General features: G+C 44.7%; 1 protein-coding gene across 1 annotated transcript in view; it reads left to right on the plus strand.

Annotated features, from left to right (window-relative positions):
- MTHFD1L (methylenetetrahydrofolate dehydrogenase (NADP+ dependent) 1 like) overlaps window positions 1–19,133 on the plus strand; it is a 210,411-nt gene that overhangs the window by 145,651 nt on the left and 45,627 nt on the right. The window contains exons 25-26 of the mRNA XM_053592124.1: window positions 4,320–4,427; window positions 7,212–7,364. Of these exons, the coding sequence (XP_053448099.1) occupies window positions 4,320–4,427; window positions 7,212–7,364 (261 nt within the window). The remainder of the gene's footprint in view (window positions 1–4,319; window positions 4,428–7,211; window positions 7,365–19,133) is intronic.

Here is a 19,133-nt window from a genome sequence, read left to right on the forward strand (position 1 = left end):
TCAAGAGGGAAGAAAATTCTGACGCCTGCTACAGCATGAACTTGAGGTCACTATGCTAAATGAAATAAGTCAGAACCAAAAGAACAAGTTCGGCTTGGCACCCATGGCTCAGTGGTTAGAGTGCCAGCCACATACACTGGGGCCGGTAGACTCCAACTCGGCCTGGGCCTGCTAAACGACAGTGACAACAGCAACAAAAATAGCTGGGCATTGTGGCGGGCACCTGTGGTCCCAGCTACTTGGGAAGCTGAGGCGAGAGAATCACTTAAGCCCAAGAGTTTGAGGTTGCTGTGAATTGTGATGCTACGGCACTCTACCGAGGGTGACACAGTGAGACTCTGTCTCAAACACACACACACACACAAGTATGGTATGACTCTGCTTGCATGAAGTGTACCTACAACAGTCACGTTCATAAAGACAGAAAGTAGATGGTAATGGTGAGGGATTAGAGGGTAGGGGAGAGTTTAATGGGTGCAGAGTTTTAGTTTTTCAGGATGAAACATCCCAGGGGGGTTGGTTGTACATCAGTGTGAGTGTATGTATCACTACTGAACTGTGCACTTAGGAAATAGCTAATGTGGTCAATTATACGTTATATGTATTTTACCACAATTAAAACTTTTTTTTTTTTTTTTTTTATGTATTTATTTTTTTTATTGTTGGGGATTCATTGAGGGTGCAATAAGCCAGGTTTCTTGAAATAAAATACTTTTACATTTATCAATCAGATGCTCACCTACACTAATTCCTTCATTGGTCATTCTTTTGCTGTAACTTGTCTCTCTCGTGAGTTTTTCCTTAATTAACAGAAAAATCACACCTTTTATTTTCTAATCATGATCTAAAGTTCAGTATAGAATGCATTACGTTCGTAAAATAACAGAGTGTCCATAAAATTCATGTGCAAGATACACCTTGTACTTTGTTATTGGCTGGGCACAGGTGGCTCACATTTGTGATCCTAGCACTTTGGGAGGCCAAGAGGGGTGGATTGTTTGAGCTCAGGAGTTCGAGACCAACCTGAGCAAGAGCGAGACCCCATCTCCACTAAAAATAGAAAAATTGAAGCAAGAAGATCGCTTGAGCCCAAGTATTTGAGGTTGCTGTGAGCTATGATGATGCGATGGCACTTTGCCCGGGGAGACAGAGTGAGACTCTGGCTCAAAAAAACCCCCAAAATCCGATTGCAAGAGGGACTTTACCTAACAATTGCAATCAGTGTAACTGGCTTATTGTACCCTCAATGAATCCCCAACAATAAAAAAAAAAAAAAAAACCCAAAATCTTGTTGTTTTGTTGTGCTTCCAGAGACAATGTAGTTCTTTCATTCATCCTACTGCCTCACTCTGCAGTAATATTACTCAAGGTTTGTAAAGCACAGACCTAAAGGATCACTTTGTCTCTGGAATATTCCTTTCCTAATGTCGCATTGACCTGGCCTTAGGTCGCCTCAATGTGTGCAGTACCATGACACAGATGGAGTAGTTCACACACACTCACACCCTTCTAGGGATGAGGAAACACAGTCAGAGCAGTTGTATCAGCACTCCTCAACTTGTTAGGCATCAGGATCCAGTTTCTGGGATACAATTTTTCCACGGAGGGTGGGAAGCGCATTTCCTCACACTTTTACCTACAGCTGATGTTATCATACTTTACAGTTTTGCTCATTTAATGAGTATGAATTTTGGAACACATTCTTCTTATTAAAGCATCACAAGAATGAGAAGCAAAAATCCAATGTACTCAGTTCTAATATGAACACAGTAGATGAGCTCATACAAGGGGTAGGATAGGGGAAACGTGCTAGCAGGGAGAGGGGAGGAGGGATGGGGTCATGGTGTGTGGCACCCTGGGGGGTGGGACACAAGTATAAGAGGGACTTTGTCTAAAATGCAATCAGTAAAACCTAATTCTTTGTACCCTCAATGAATCCCAAACAATAAAAAAAAATAATGAGTATGAATTTGTTTTTCATCATTTTTATTTGCTTCTCTTATTATTAATGAGATTGAGCAATTTTATATTTGGTTACTAATCACTCCTTTGGGCCATTATTAAATAATAATGCCTTTTAAAAAAAAGCTTTAAATTGTGATGTAGTCAAGCCTAGAAATTATTTCCTTTATAGTTTATGTTGTTGATGCCTAGTGTAAGGAATCCTTCCCTATCTCAGGAAGATAGCATTTCCACTGTTTTCCAAATATTTAAAGGTGTTTTTTTTTTTTTCTTTTTGAGACAGAGTCTCAATCTGTTGCCCTTGGTAGAGTGCCATGGCATCATAGCTCACAGCAACCTCCAACTCAGGCTCAATCAATCCTCTTGCCTCAGTTTTTCTATTCTTAGTAGAGACAGGGGGTCTCACTTTTGCTCAAGCTGGTCTCGAACTCCTGAGCTCAAGCAATTCACCCACCTCAGCCTCCCAGAGTGCTAGGATTATAAGCGTAAGTCAATACCCCCCCCCTTTTTAATGACAGAGTTTCACTTTGTCATCCTCAGTAAAGTACCATGGTGTCATAGCTCACAGCAATCTCAAACCCCTGGGCTCAAGCAATTCTCTTGCTTCAGCCTCCCTAGTAGCTGGGATTACAGGTGCCCACCACGATGTCCAGCCAGTATTTTTATTTTTAGTAGAGATGGGGTCTTACTCTTGGTCAGGCTGATGTCCAATTCCTGAGCTCAAGCAATCTACCCGCCTAGGCCTCCCAGAGTGCTAGCATTACAAGTGTGAGTCACTGCACCAGCCTAGAGCTTTATTTTTCAAGTTTAGGCCTTTGTTCCACATTGGATTTATTTGGGGAGTTGGTGTGTATAGGAACCCAATTTTATTTCTCTCCAGACAAAAGCCAATGGGTCCTCAGCTCTCTCGGTTGATTTGTGTCACTTCCATGACACTGCACCTGCTGTCCTGTGCCTGTGGGGGCTGTCTTCTGTTTCATTCATTGATTTCTCTCCCCGAGCCAGTACCCATGGAATTAAATTAGGGTTGTTTCATACCGTGATCAATATCTGGTAGAGAAATCCTTTTCATTCGTTCTTGTGGTTTTGTTTCTTTTTTAAGTTATCTTACCTGTTTATGCCATTACTCTTCATTATGAGTTTTAGATCTAGTTTTCCAAGTAAGCAAAAATGATCGTGGGAATTTTATTGCAATCCCATGGGATTAATGAGATATGTTTAAGAGAACTGGCATCTATATTGTGTACGTGAACAAAGTATTTTTCTCCATTGATTCAGACCCTTTTCATGTCCCTCAGCAAAAGGTTACCAAGGCTTGCACCTGTGTTCTTTTTATTTGTTAAATTGTACAGTAAGCAAATCTGTAGTAATGCAAAACACGTTTTAAAGCAGTTTAGGGTTCTAGTAGGGTTCAGAGGGTGGAGAGTGCTAGATTTCAATGTGCTCTCCTGTATTAACAGTAATCACCGTTGCCAAGCACAGCCCTTCAGGCAAGCTGGGCACACTTCTGCCCCGGGATAACATCCATTTCATTAGCACTTGATTTAGAACTTGCCCACCAAGTAGTAAATCCACTAACCGCGTCATGACTATGTCTTTTCTACCCACAGTTAAATTATTAATAATTTTGTCAAATGCTCTGCTTCCATTAAGAATCACTTTATCTCTGGAATATTCCTTTCCTAATGAACCGGTCCATCTCTTAAGATCACTCCGTATTATGCCAGCAGTCTGCACCCAGGATTTCCATACAGCATATGGAAATCATCTCCCTGCCCACATTTATTTGCCCATTTCTAATCTTCTCACATTTTTCCTGCACCACATGATAGCTCATAATGTGTTAAAGTGACAGTAAGTTCAGCTTCTAATTTTCCAACCCAGTGTTGGCTCACATCAGCATTTACATTAAAATCTCAACTCATTCCTGCTCTCAAAAAATAACATTTTTCTTTATTTTGCAACCTTCTTTGGCAATACTATGAACCACTATTCAGACCCACATAAACCCAAGGAATAACAATTTAATTAGGACACTTATCTTCTGAAATGTGATCTTTAAAAGGCATAGTATAAATTACATTCTTTAAAATGCAGGGTAAAAATGGTTATAACTGGATAAACAGCCTCTAAATTTGCTGCACATCTAAGGCTCTTCTTTGCTAGTTGACATCCTATCTGAAAATTTCACTTCTTTAACAACAATACAGAAAAGAGGATTTGCTACAAACTGCTGAGGTTGCTGAGGGGGAATTCTCATAGGGAATTGTAAGCAATTACAGAAACTCACTAGGCTTCCCCTTCATTCCTTAGCCATATTAAAGTCAACAGTTCTGTTGTCTTTTGTGTTTCTCCAGCTTCCAATTGTGGAAAAGATAAGAACCATTGCCCAGACCGTCTATGGAGCCAAAGATATTGAACTCTCTCCTATGGCGCAATCCAAAATAGATCGTTACACTCAACAGGTAAAAGGGGGGAAAATCCACCTTCGGCTCTCTACATACTTACCTTGTCTTGAGGACTCATGGTATCTGTCTGATCAGCTGAACTTTCCTTTATCTCCGTTATGGTTAATAAAGATTGAAGAGGGTGCGGTCTATATTTAGAACAACTGTGGTGAAGGTGTATATCCTCTGATAGATGCGTCATTGACCTCCGTGATGTGTCTAATGGAGGTGGTGTCCATGTTTGTATGTGATGAGTGATCTTTATTCCTGCCGTCCTTTGGGGTGCCGGTGTGGCTTCAGAGTAGATGATCTATCGTGCTTGCCACCTGGTCAGGCACTTAGGAGCACGGCATGTAAAGATGCTGTTTCGTTGGCTTCTTGCTGACATTGTCCACTAAAATTGAAGGCTCCATCATCATCTACTTCTAGGCAATGACAAGGCCAAGTTGGCGAGCAGCTGTGGGGATGGCCACAGCAAGCAGCTGTGACTCCAGTAGCAAGAGTCACCTAGTCCTGTGACGGTCATAATCACTCCATTGCAGGGCATTCAGCCACCCTGACCTAAAAAACCATATGTTGAGTGCCGTGTCCAGTCTCACATAGAAGATAGAAGTCAGCTCTTCAAGAGCTTGCTGGCAGGCTGGGCAGGGTAGCTCATGCCTGTAATCCCAGCGCTTTGGGAGACCAAGGCAGGAGAATCAGTTGAGACAGGAGTTCAAGACCAGCCTGGGCAACAAAGTGAGACCTCATCTCTACAAAAAAACATTTTTTTTAGTTAGCCGGGTGTGGCAGCACACATCTATAACCCCAAATACTTGGGGGATTGCTTGAGCCCAAGAGTTTCAAGGTGCAGAGGGCTATCATGCTGCCACTGCCTGCACTCCAGCCAGGGTGGTGACAGAGGGAGACCCTGTCTCAAAGAAAAAAAGAAAGAAAGAGAAAGAAAAGGAAGAGATCTTGCTGGCAAGAGAACTTCATTATGGGTAACCCTGATCTGGTTTTTCTTAATTCTTCAAATTCTTAATCCTATTTGTAAATCCTGTTTAATACATTGTTAAATGCTACCATTGCTAACCCAGCATATCCTCCCAGGTTGACTAAGCAGCTCAGATCTCAGAATGTCCCTTGTATGTTCTTGGCTCATCTGCCACAAAGGGATGCGCAGACATTGCTCTATACACTGGCATTGTGGAAACATTTTTCATTTGTTTTCTATCAGCTGAGTAAAATAAGGCCATGAGGTTGGTTTGTTTGGTTATTTTTCCCATAAGTTTTTAATAATGCTGTTTAGGACTATTATTAATTCTAATATTAAATGTTTTCTCTTTTTTTAGTTTTAAAATGTGCTTTGCATTATAATGTAATGGGTTGATGGTGTGTGGCGTGTTGGCTACTTTTTTTTTAATATCCCCACAGGCAAAAAAATTTAAATTGGCAAACTTATATCAGTCCATAGAAATTATTTTAATATTTGACTGCTTTCTGAAACCCAAATTTTGGCGACATTTCCTTAGGGCAGTTGTGATTGTCCCTCAGCAATTTTCTTTTTGCTCTTTTTTTTTTAATTTATTTATTATTAAATCATAGCTGTGTACATTAATGCAATCATGGGGCACCGTACATTGGTTTTATAGACCATTTGACATATTTTCATTGCACTGGTTAACATAGCCTTCCTGGCATTTTCTTAGTTATTGTGTTAAGACATTTATATTCTACATTTAGTAAGTTTCACATGTACCCTTGTAAGTTTTTTTTTTGAGACAGAGTCTCACTATGTGGTCCTCGGTAGAGTACCGTGCCATCACAGCTCACAGCAACCTCAAACTCTTGGGCTTAAGCCTCCCAAGTGGCTGGGACTACAGGACACCACAACACCTTGCTATTTTTTGTTATAGTTGTCATTGTTGTTTAGCAGGCCCAGGTCAGGTTCCAACTCACCAGCCCCGGTATATGTGGCCGTTACCCTAACCACTAAGCTACGGGCGCAGAGCCCTAGAGTAAAAATTTTCAAAATAGAATAGCTCCAACAACCCCCCCACCCCCATTTGATAAAACTCTAAAATTGTCCAAATAGTTCACTGTTGAATCATAAGAAATTCTATGTGGGTTACCTCTGAAGATTGCATCCCCTTTATCTCTTTCAAGGGAATATTCCTTAAAAGTTAAGTGTCAAGTATGCAGTCGCAATTAATTAACCAAGTCTCTGAAGGGACTCTATGTGCCATTTAATCAGAACCAGGAGTCAAAGACAGTGTCCTTTTTGTGAGACAGCACACGTGACTTCCTGCCCTTTCACCTTTGGAACTCGGGGTCAGACGTAGACTTTGGTCCTTAAAAATAAGAGGCTTAAGCAGTGACCTCATCTTGGTTCCTATAATGTAATCGCGGATCAAATAGGCATGATTCATACACCAGCACAAAAGGGGCCTTTGCTTCCTGGCAGATTCCAAGAATGAGGGAACAACATGACCAAAAGCCTCCATCCACAGCCTTTCTTCAGAGCACCTTGCTGGGTCCCCGGGTATTAATAGCCTTGGTAAGTGGTTTCTACAGCTGCTTTGCGGGGAAATAGCCACGCTTTCCCACATGTGCGCATCATGCTGCCTGACCTTAAAGAGAAGTGCCAAAATAAACAGCAGTCCTCCTCTACCTGCACAATTGTGATCGCGTGGAGATGAGTTCTCACCCTCAACAGCCTGGTGTGCCTGGATCTGAGCTGCTGCGGAGACTGTGCAGGGCCAGTTAAACAAGCACAGGCGGCTAGCATCCGTGACAGTGAACACATTTCCTCTCTTACAGGGCTTTGGAAATTTGCCCATCTGCATGGCAAAGACCCACCTTTCTCTGTCTCACCTACCTGACAAAAAAGGTGTGCCGAAGGATTTCGTCTTACCTATCAGTGATGTCCGGGCCAGCATCGGCGCTGGGTTCATTTACCCACTGGTCGGAATGGTGCGTGAGTAACATTTTCCAAACACCTGTGTTCTGTGTTGTCGAGGTGCCTAAAATCATCATGCTCTGCCAACTCTTTCCCAGTTATGCATTACGGGGTAATTGGGAGTATAGGATTAGCTATTTTTCTTAATGCTTTTCCACCAAAAAAAACCTCTGCAGTGTGGTTTGGATTTTCTTTTTTTAGATTATGTGCTCAGGACCCATGTTGTCAAGACTGATTTCCCTCCTGACACAAAGAAGAGAATAGTCTGGGAAAATTCAGTCTGCTGTTTGGGTGACAGAATGGCTTAGGACAGAGGGCCTCGACCTTCCTCCTGTTGTGTCAACCAGAGCTGTGATGTTATACCTCAGTGGGGGAAGGCGGGCGACTGCTCTTTCCAGGCGGGACCAGCCCAGCCACCCCAGGGATGGCAGTCAGCACCTCCCCCACTGCTCTCCTCCCCAGAACATCAGGTGGAAGGCTCTGGTATAGAAAATCTGTTAGTTCTCGTTTTCAATGTTATTGTGATGAGACTGCATTGCTGTTAGGTGGTGACTATACTATTTCAGGTTATCTATGGGTAAAAGGAAATGAGCAGAGACATAAAAACATATCAAAGCACTTGAAATCCATGGTGATAGGCTTCATAGATAAACTCCCTCATTGCAGCCACCGATGACAGCCTTCCTTCGTACAGACCCACGGCCTAAATATGGCTTCTTGCCACGGAAGTGCTCCTGGATTAGGTTTAGAACAAAATAAATTCTAACTCCTCCTCTTTCTCCTCAATGTGATCCTTACAAACTGATCTGAGCCCAAACAGAACACATTATAACAACTTTTTGTAATAAACCATGTGGTTCTTATGATGCCAACAAGCAGTGGGTGGACAAAGTGCAGAATTCAGGCCGTGATATTTACACACGTCTTCTAATATTGGACAAATGTTTGTAATAAGCATTTTTTGCATTCTTCATGTGAGGTACAGGGGATTATGAGAGAAGCGTCTAGAGAGGGCCATGTGGGCATTCAGATTCCCTCAGAGCCCAGCAGAGGCAATCACTAATTCTATCAGGAAGGAGGCAGGAAGGAAGTGGAGGATCAAGAACATTTCACAAAGGGCTCGACCTCTGAACTGGAGAAAGAGTGAGTTTTGACTCAAAGGCACAAAAGTACATGAGGCCCCTGCGTGGGGTGGTCCAGTGGGGCCCGAGATAAACAGAGAGGCTGGAAAATGGGATTGGGAGAATCAAACAGCACCAAATTGTTGAGGATCTCAAATGCCAGCTTAGGGAACTTGGACTTCATCCCATACACGCTGGAGAGCCTCTCTAGGTTTGAGGGGGTTTGTTTGTTTCTTGGGTTATTTGTTTTTCTTTCTTTTTTAACAAGGAGGAGAAGAATGTGGTCTGATGTGTATTTTAGAAAAATAGCTCCAGCAGCAATGTGGAGAATGTTTAGAGGAAAGAGAACCAGACCCAGGAAGATGGGTTACATCAGCTGCAGCCAGAGACAATCCAGTATGTAGATGTGGACAGTGGAGATGAATTTGAGACATATTTTAAAAGTAGCTACCAGCTGGGCAGGGTGACTCATGCCTGTAATCCCAGCACTTTGGGAGGCTGAATTGAGAGGATTGCTTGAGGCCTGGGGTTCAAGACCAGCCTTAGCAAAATAGGGAGACTCCATATCTACAAAAAAGTAGAAAATTAACCAAGTATGGTATTACACAAGAAAGGCTCGAATAAAATGAATTCTGAATGACAGTTTCGGGCATACGTTGCTAGGAGTTGGGGATTGGAGGAGGGTTTGACTACAAAGGAGCACCAGTAAGCATTTTGGGCTAATGGGAAGACTGTATGTTTTGATTGTGGTAGTAGGGTCATGACTGTATGTTTTGCCAGACTCATAGGCCTGTATAGCTAAAAAGGTGAAGTTTATTGTGTATAATTTAATTATGCCTCAGTCAACAAAAATGAGTATAGGAAGAATGGCCTCTGTGGTGGCCAGTCCACTCCAGGGCTTCATTTGGCAAAGGCCTTAGCTTGAGGGTAAAAGGCCAGCCAGGCAGTGTAGGCCTGGGGCAGTGGGGAGCCCAAACCGAGTATGAGACAGTAGGCATAACGTTCACAATGAGTCTTGTCTTGCCCTAGGCAGATTTGAAATCCTACAGTAATTCACCCAACAAATTCATTCATTCAGCAATTTTGCACACAGCACTCTGCTCTGGGGTTGGGGGAACCCCAGTGTAAAGCTTTCTCAGTGTACAGCCAGTAGAGGTAGAGAGCGGTAAATTAACAAGGAAAATGGTATAAAAATTGTACACTTAAGGAATTCTTCCTTAATTCATTTCCGAACATTTAATAACTATTGCATAAAAGCCACAGTATAATTTAAAATCTTACATATAATATGAATGTCTAACATGAACCTCCTTCCACCTTAGTTAAGGACACCACATCCAATGCCAGGGAAAGACCACACAGTTCTGGAAAATCAGAATTCTGTCAGCCTTGGCTTACGTCCAACCAGTAGACCAGCCAGCTGTTCCCAGTGTCACTCTGAATTATGACTGGTTAGGAAATGAACCTGTAGAATGGCCTCAGAGCACCGCAGCTCCCAGGTTCCTGAGGCAAGCCCTGTCATGTGACACTATCTCATCCCCTCAGCACTGGCCAGCTTCCCCCTGAGGCCATACTCGGGGTCACTGTCAGCGTCAACACACTGTGATCAAATTCTCCTGACACAGTTGGGTGTGAGGCTGGAGGAAGGAAGTGTTGCCTGACTAAAGAAGTTCCTGGAGGTCAGGAAACCTGTGCCTGGGGGGCAGCCTCGGAGAACTGCTTTCTATGACAGGCGGGAAGCTGCCCGTGGTGGGCCAGGATCTCCTAATAAGGGCTGGCTTACTTTTACTTGAGCCCTGAAATGCTTCACATATTCATCCCTGGTGTGGGAGTCAGTATGGTGACTTCCTGCTGAGATGACCAAGGGAAAGGGAATGGGGACACTGGGGGGTGGGGGGCGCTGGCTCTTGTAGGTGGGGAAATTCTAGCAAAATGAATCACTGTTGTGCTTAGTCACTCAACGCAGGCTGATTAGAATGTGGTTGAAGTTCGCGTTCTTCTACCCACTCCAGAAAGTCAGTGCAGATTGACCTCAGGATTGGAAGTGTTCATTCCTTCACGCAGCAAGTTGTTATTAAACACCTACGGCATGCAGGGCCAGAGACCCATGGGCCATACGGGACAAAGCGGTGGGCTTTATAACAAAGAAAGAAATTCCCTCTTAGAACGTCCTTCGGGGAATGCTCTCCGCACCCCTCTTTCCTCTGGCTACCTCATAGGTCTAAAGCTGGAGAATCCCACCCCTAGAGACTCCCTCCTCAAACCATAAACATCTCCTGGGTCGCAAACTTTGGGAGGCCACAGACAGAGGTGCTGGACAGTTCAGCTTTTTTCCCCCTACATTCTTAGCTTTCTAAATATTTACTTTTACTTGTAGGCCACATTTTTTCTCTTGTTGCATTATTTCATCTGGTTCTATTTAGTTATTGCTTCTGTCAGCATTGGGCAGTACTACTACTAATAATAATAATAAATAACATTAACTGGTAGCAGCACCAGTGTATCTCACTTCGCGGTGCTGTTTTTATAGAAGCAACCCGTCCAAGGATTCCCGGGCCATGGACATGTATGACCTTTGCTACCATTCTTAGATACATTGGTAGTGTTTTCCATATCACTTTAAGGTGGCTAATTTTTCCTTCCAAAAATAACTCTTTATTCCCAGTAGGCTTTATGCATATTCTCACTTCTGTTTGATGATAGACTTACGTATTTTTTCCATGTTAATTTGCCCCTGGGCCCTTCTTGCATGTTTCTGGAGGGTGGGAAGGGGAGGCGTGACGGCTTTCTTTCCCACAGTGCTTTCTCCAACAACCCTGCATTTTCAAGACAGTTGCCATGGAGAAGTGTCCAACCCACCTAAAAGCCCTAGCAGATGCCCATTTCCTCACACGTCTCACTGAGACAGTCAGAGACACTTGAAGATCTTAGAAGATGAGCTCTTTATTCATAGACAAACCTGGGGCGTAGAGTTATGCCACCAAAGCTATTTATGACAAACCCTAGGCTGCATTCTCTGGGTTAAACAGCCTGGCAGTTCACCCAGAAGCTTTGAAGCTGTCCTGTGGCATTTATGTGGTCGTCAATCCCATTTAGGGTGTTTCTGGGGTCAGGGAACCTCACAGGACTGTAGAGAAATGGGCCGTTTGTGGTCTCCCAGCGGAGGAGGGAGATGCATGGTGGCTGGGCCACTGTAAGACCCAGCCTGCCAGAGCCCCTGGCCTGGCCCTGTGCTGTGCTCATCGCTGCCCGGTGTCCTTCCCTCTGTCTTCTTATCACTCCTTCACGTTGGTCCCTGCGCCCTTCCTGCCACAGAAGATGAAGGTGGCACAGCATGTGTACATGCATTTTTTATTTTCCTCTTGCTGGGCTTGACCTGGGCTTGACCCATCACAAGATGTTAGTCTGTTCAGAGACCAGTGATTGATGGAGATACCTGCAGTCAAACTAGAAGTGTATAGAGCTGGCTCGGCCTTTGTCTCCTCCCCTGCCTGTGACCTGGCCCGGCCACATCCCCCCCCAGGTGCATCACTGATGTCACAGCTCTGCTGGACGCTGGGAAGCAGGAAACTACTGGGGCCTGTTTACAGCTAACACTGAATGGAGCGTGGCGTGGACCAGGCCCCGCCACGCAGAACCGCTGCCATGCTGTTGGTTCTCACGGTTGAGTTCAGCTCGCTTTGTTTGCCATTCTGCTCCTTCTAGTAAAAGCATGTACTGAACGTTTCACCTCCTGCTGGATCTGATTCAGGTCAGTGGTGAAGTTCTTTGTGAGCTCATCGGAGAGATGCTCCCTCCTCTTTTTTAGCAGCCCTGTTAGGGATGCCTGGTTACACGCTCGCTTGGCTTGGCTAGGCATGGAGGTGAATTCATTCAGACCCGCGAGGTTTAAATCAAATGCGTGACTCCTCATATTTTCCCAAGATTTATGGCCAGTTACATAGTGAAAAAATGAAACATTCACTCCCCAAGCCTCGCTGCGAGACATATAAGCATTAATGTCATAAAGAGCTCTCCGCGGCAGTGCCTGTAGCTCAGTGGGTAGGGCGCCAGTCACACACACCCAGCCTGGTAGGTTGGAGCCTGGGCCAGCTAAACAACAAAGGCAACCACAACAACAACACAAAAAGAGCTCTCCGTGATGTGAGATTACCTGGAATGCCTTTCACCCAGGTATCCGCCCCAGGCACGCTGCTGCCTTCCTCCCCTCACTCTTCACTCCCCTTCCTCCCACTCCACTCCCCTCGCACAAACAAAGGAACTTTCAGCCTGTTTTGCAAAAGTCTCTGCAGATAACCTTTCTACCTGCCATGTTCCTCAGCCCTGATTTGGCTCCACCCCTGCAGTCTCTGACGATTTTGAAATAACCCAGATTAAGCTCATCCTGCTCCCTCCCCCGCCCGCAGCGTCCCATCCCAGCCTGGCCTCATCTTGTGTCCCTATGTCCTTTCCCTCCAGTCCCCTCCTCTTCCTTATCTCTGCATCCGAATTTCCTGCTTTCTTCCAAACATGCCTTCCCTGGCCCAGGCCCATGGAGCTTCCTCTTGTTGTGAAGTCCCTGCAGCAGGTTGCTGGGCTGCTTTGTGGCCCACCGTCCAGCAGGAGAGGAGTGTTCCTTTTCAACATGACGTGTTCAGGGGAAAGGAAGGGAACCAGCGTGGTTCTCAATTTCCAGAAACTATTTTATCATATTGATCAAGGAGGAAAAGCTCTGTGACTCATACAAATGAAGTTTTCCTCTCTGGCACATGACGTAATTTAGATCCAATCCTTTTCTTTTTTTTTTCTTTTTCTTTTTAAGGTAGGGTCTCTGTTGCCCACTCTACAGTGCTATGCTGTCATATCTCACGGCAGACTCAAACTCCTGGGCTCAAGTGATCTTTCTGCCACAGCCTCCCAAGTAGTTGGGACTATAGGTACCTGCAGGACATCCGGCTAATTTTTCTATTTTTAGTAAAGGCAGAGTCTCGCTCTTGCTCAAGCTGGTCTCGAACTCCTGAGCTCAAGAGATCCTCCCATGTCACCCTCCCAGAGTGTTAGAATTACAGGTGTGAGCCATTGCTCCAAGCCCAATCCATTTCTTTACAGGATCTTTTTTCCCCTAGTTGGATGCAAATTTATTTTTAGTACAAATATAAAACTAGTTTTAATGAAATCAGTCTCAGCCAGGGAAATATGCTGAGTAATAATAATTGTAGAAATAGGCCAGGTATTTCTACTATTGAGTTGAATTTGCCATGCACTGCTATTAATCCCCCTGTATTGGTGTACATAGGAAAAGGGTGTTTGTTTCTCTTCAGGGTAGAGAAACAGAGAAAAGAAAAAAAACAAAACGGGGGTGGGGGGGTGCTTATGATACTTCTTTTTTTTTTTTGCAGTTTTTGGCCAGGGCCAGGTTTGTACCCACCACCTCTAGTATATGGGGCCGGCGCCCTACTCCTTTGAACCACAGGCGCTGCCCACTTATGATACTTCTTATACAGCCCTACAATCAGCATATTGATCTGTTGTTTTTGCTAGTGACTGATGGAATATTGACTCGCTTTTCTTCCATTTCCATCTACAGCCAGCTTGTCTTCTTTCCTGTCCTTGGTTCAGATTCATAGCATAAAACTGACAATCGAGATATATACCAGTTTAGACCTTCTGAAAGGCACCCGTAAAATTATCAGCTACTCCTGGAGTTCGCCTGTGTTCAGTGCCTCCTCGTTACATTAATTATACTTATGCGGCCCAGATTTTGCTCGGAGGCATATATGATCAGAGGCAGCTAAACAATTTATGCAAGGGAAATAAAATCAATGCAAACCAAAATACTAGTTTTGCAAATTAGATAGCCAGGCCACCCTCAGAGTCAGTTGGAGGTTTAGTGGGAAGGCTGAATAAAAAGAGAAGCTAAATTTTTAAACACTGGAACTATAATTTGTGGAGAAATATCACTGCTAATATCTGGAATTCGTGGCAGTCTGCAAGCTTAGCTTTGTAGTCTTTAAACTACACACCCATGAAGATCAGATCGTGGTTAAGTCCTCACTTGACGTCGCTGGTAGGTTCTTGGAGACTGCCACTTGAAGCAAAAGGCTTTTTTTTTTCTATATAACAAAACCAGGTTATGTTTCTATAAACCAAAACCAAGTGAATTGATGTAAATAAGAGTTAATTTTCTGGGGCACACAGCACCTCCTCTGGCTTAAAGTTGCAGTTTCCAGATTTATCCCCCATGTTAAGAGAGGACTTCATGTAAATGAAAATATTTTCAAGAAATTGTTTTTGAGAGAATTGGTTATCACATCCTTTTTTCTGGGTATTGCTGAAGATTTAAATAGATCTGGCTGTACTCACTGGTATAATAAAATCAGGGTACAGGTGTAAAGTAGGTTTAGGGAAATAATTTATGTTGGACTAAATCAGTGTTTTTCAACCTTTTTTTCAGGGCATACGTGAATCTATAGTTAAATTTCTGTGGCACACTTAAATTATGTTGATCAAAAACAAAAGAATATACTTACTGTCCTTTGAACTTCTGTTGAAAATATTTTTTTTTTTTTTTTTTTGTAGAGACAGAGTCTCACTGTACCGCCCTCGGGTAGAGTGCCATGGCGTCACACGGCTCACAGCAACCTCTTAACTTTTGGGCTTACGCGATTCTCTTGCCTCAGCCTCCCGAGCAGCTGGGACTACAGGCGCCCGCCACAACGCCCGGCTATTTTTTGGTTGCAGTTTGGCCGGGGCTGGGTCTGAACCCGCCACCCTCGGCATATGGGGCTGGCGCCCTACTCACTGAGCCACAGGCGCCGCCCCTGTTGAAAATATTTTAATTAACAATCTTTTAAAATTTCTAAGGCACACCCAAGATCCTCTCACAGCATATCAGTGTGCTGCAGCAAACTGGTTGAAAATTACTGGACAGGCCAGGCGCAGTGGCTCACGCCTGTAATCCTAACACTCTGAGAGGCCCAGGCAGGTGGATTTCTGAAGCTCAGGAGTTCGAGACCAGCTTTAGCAAGAGCCAGATCTCATCTGCAAAAATAGCCAGGCATTGTGGCAGGCACCTGTAGTCCCAGCTACTCAGAAAAATTAGCCAGGCATGGTGAGGCACATCTGTAGTCCTAGCTACATAGGAGGGTGAGGAAGGAGGATCACTCGAGCCCAGGAGTTTGAGGTTGCTGTAAGCTATGATGATGCCATGGCATGCTAGCCTGAGCAACAACAGAGTGAGACTGTGTCTAAAACACAAAGGATTTTAGAAAGGATATGAATGAACACCCAGATGCTGGTACATAGGGCAAGGTCCAAAGGGGCCTGCGGATAGGAGCTTCTGTGCCTCCTTCCGGACACATGCCAGCTCTTCAAATCTTGTTCGGGAGTTTTTGTAGGGCTTAATCTCCAGGCCCTAAACCCCACTTCTCCTGGAGGTTGCTGGGTGGGGCCGAAAGACCCCTGGGTCTTTCCATCTAGAGAATGTCTAGGGGCCCCATTCTAAGTCCCCTCATTAGCATAAACTCAGGTGTTATCAAAGAAGCTCATTATGAAAGAAAAGACTCTCCTATTACTCAGGAAGTTCTGGGGTTTTAGGGGGCCTGTGGAGAGCCAGATTGAGTATCTTTACTATTACACTGCACCCTCTGACCTAGACTGCCGGACGTTCTGCACCTGAGCACCGCAGTTCTCACTTCAGGCTGTGTCGCCTCCATCATAACCTCTCCTTACCACAAGCCACTCTTCCAGATGATTCTGTTAATTAGCTCATTACTCCTGTGCCAGCCCAAGGGGCACAGTCAGTGATAAGTGGCCAAGGGACAGTTCTTCTGAGGGCACACCAGAATGTGTGGATAAATAAGTCATAAACACCTGAAAAATTAAAGCAAATACAGTTAGAGTCATTTGTTTGCCAAAAGAAAGATGTAAGTGACCGGTACAATAGTAGCTGTTCAGAGATGGCCAAGAGCTCAGTAAGTGGGGCAGATGGGGTTTGCCATGTGGCTGGAAAGGCAGGGTAGGAGGTGGGGCCTGGGGTGACACCCTGGGGCATTTGAGGTTCTGTGGGCAGACGACCACCCTGGCAGTGCCCTGCTGAGGGAGGGAGGGACAGAGGTGGGAGACCTTAGGCCTGTGTCAAGGCCCAGGGAGTGGTGATGAGCTCCTCTGGGGGAGGTGATGTCATCTTTGGTAAGTGGAGAGGATGGTGGACATTTGGCCAGGAGACTCGGTGGACGGGAAGTCACGGGAACTGACAAGCAGTAGAATGTAGAAGGAACCAGAGTCCTGGGACCTAGAAGGATGGACCCCAAAGAGCTATGACAGCAAACTGGCCCAGCAGGGAAGGGGTTGAGCAGCGCATGCCCTGCGGGCAGGGGTACCTGTTTGAGTCCTGCCAGGTTGTTCATCAGACAGTTAGAAATCAGCTCTGGAGTTCAGGGCAGAGGCCAGGGCTAAAACGAGGGAGTTATCTACACTGGGGGTGACACACAGCCTCGAATCTCCTTCCAGTTGAAAATACTCTTGCATGTTTCCTATGCTGTGTGCACTGAGGTTCTGGAAACTGAAGAGACGGAGACCCAGAGCTGGGGAAGGCAGGCAGGCTGCTGCAGCAAGCCAAGACCCCACAGCCGCCAGGGCACAAAGAGACACAGAGGAAGGGTGGTCACTTCTAGGCTGGAGGTGTCCTAAAAAGAACACCGTTTATGGGGGAGGGCAGGGCGGTGTACTCCATATAGCTGTGGGGTCAGCCACAGAGGCCCTTAGCCCAGGGAATGGTGGGACTCTCACACAGCCCCGGGGGCACCATTCCTGATGGTCTGTGTGAATAATGGAACCTGCCGGGCACTCTACCCAGGGCGACGGCTTGAGGCTCTGTCTCAAAAAAAAAATAGTGGAACCTGGATGTGTACGAGGCCACCTCCTGCGTGCTCCCTGTACTCTGGGCCATCCCTCACTGCCTTTAATGCAGAAAAGCAGAACTGTCACCCATTTGTCCCCACTAGGAATAAATGATTCATTTCTGCACTGTGGGATGGCCTGTCTGGAGATGTTGAAATAACATTTCTATATTCAACTAGTCAGTAAGCCTCGATAATTTGGTTTCTGAATGGACTGTTACTTGCTTGAACTCAAAAGCTTTCAATGTCATTTCAAACTGTGTTGTACAAGTGGAATCATTCTACATGTAAAGGAGGTGATCTTTTCTCCATTTGATTGGCCAAGCATTGTCCAACTTGTACAGTTGGTTCCGATCCATTAGAATGCTCCACTTTCAGTTATATGTTGCTGTATCACAACGATTTATAGGGCCGTGGAGACCAGTAGCCCGGGTTTCTGTCATCTTTGCTATCGCTCTTTTTATAGCATGGTTGACACTACTTCCAAGAGTTAACTTGTCATCAAAACTATAAAATTACAATAGGAGAAAAGTTCTCTTTTGTCCTTGAATACCCAAGAGAAGTGTAAACTGCAGCTGCAGCACTCTACTAAGACAGAGTTTTTGGTTTGGGCCTGAAAGTACATATATCACCACTTACAAGGATTTGTCTGCAAAATGTTCGTTCTCCAAGTTTAGTACAGTCGACCCAGCTCCCAGGCCCGGGTGCTGTTGGTATTCCCTCCCAACGTAACTTAGCAAATTGCTCATCTGTAATACTTTATGCCACTTAAAAATCGTTTAGTTAAAAATGCTGTTCATGTGGGTAAAAATCGTTGGCTAGGTAGCTGTAAGTTCTTGATTATTTATAATAACCATAACTGACTTTTTTCTTAAAGCTATTTTCGTAACTAGAGGTTATTTTAATTTTGCTAAGTTTGTCGTAAAGAGTGGAATGTGTTCCTGTTTTGAGGTGGGAACATTTTGGCAGGGAGAAGGAAGAGATGCCGAACCACCTAACAACGGGATCCCAACAGGAGATTGGTTCAGTTTCTCTGGAGCATTTTTAGTTTTCATTTTGAGCATAAAGTGGAACCTTGTGTCTTCCAAGTAGGATGTATTTGAGATAACCACATCACTAGGAAAAGAACAGATGATTTCATAAGAATGACAAAATAAAGTTTTCTGTTTAGAACTTCAGGTGGCGGCTAACACAGTAGCTCACGCCTGTAATCCCAGCTCTCTGGGAGGCCAAGGTGGGTGGATTGCTTGAGCTCAGGAGTTCGAGCAAGAGTGAGACCTCTGTATCTACTAAAAATAGGAAAAAAAAAAAATAAAACTAGCCAGGCATGTTGGCAGGTACCTGTAGTCTCAGCTACTTGGGAGGCTGAGGCAGGAGGATCTCTTGAACTCCAGACTTTGAGGTTGCTGTGAGCTATGATGCCATGACACTTTACTCAGGGTAACAGAGTGAGACTCTGTCTTAAAAAAAAAAAGAGCCTCAGGTAGAATTCTTTTGTAATTTGGATAATAAATAGTTAATGGTGTATGAGAACCATGATGGGGTATCTTTCCAGGACTAAAAAAAAATGTGCCCATAAATCCTTCTCCAGCACTTCATTGTGATTACAAATTCAAGCTGAGGACAGTGATGGAGTGTTCTAGTTCATCCGAAGTGCACCCGTCTACTTTGCAGAGGACTGACATTCCCGGCCTCCCTCTGGAGTGTTATCAACCTACAGTCTCTGCTTTCTGTATCGTCACTGTAACAACAAAATCTGCCTGCAGTGGTTCAGTAAATCTTC

The sequence above is a fragment of the Nycticebus coucang genome, chromosome 5 (genome assembly GCF_027406575.1).
Source record: "Nycticebus coucang isolate mNycCou1 chromosome 5, mNycCou1.pri, whole genome shotgun sequence".
NCBI classification, from domain to species: Eukaryota; Metazoa; Chordata; class Mammalia; order Primates; family Lorisidae; genus Nycticebus; species Nycticebus coucang.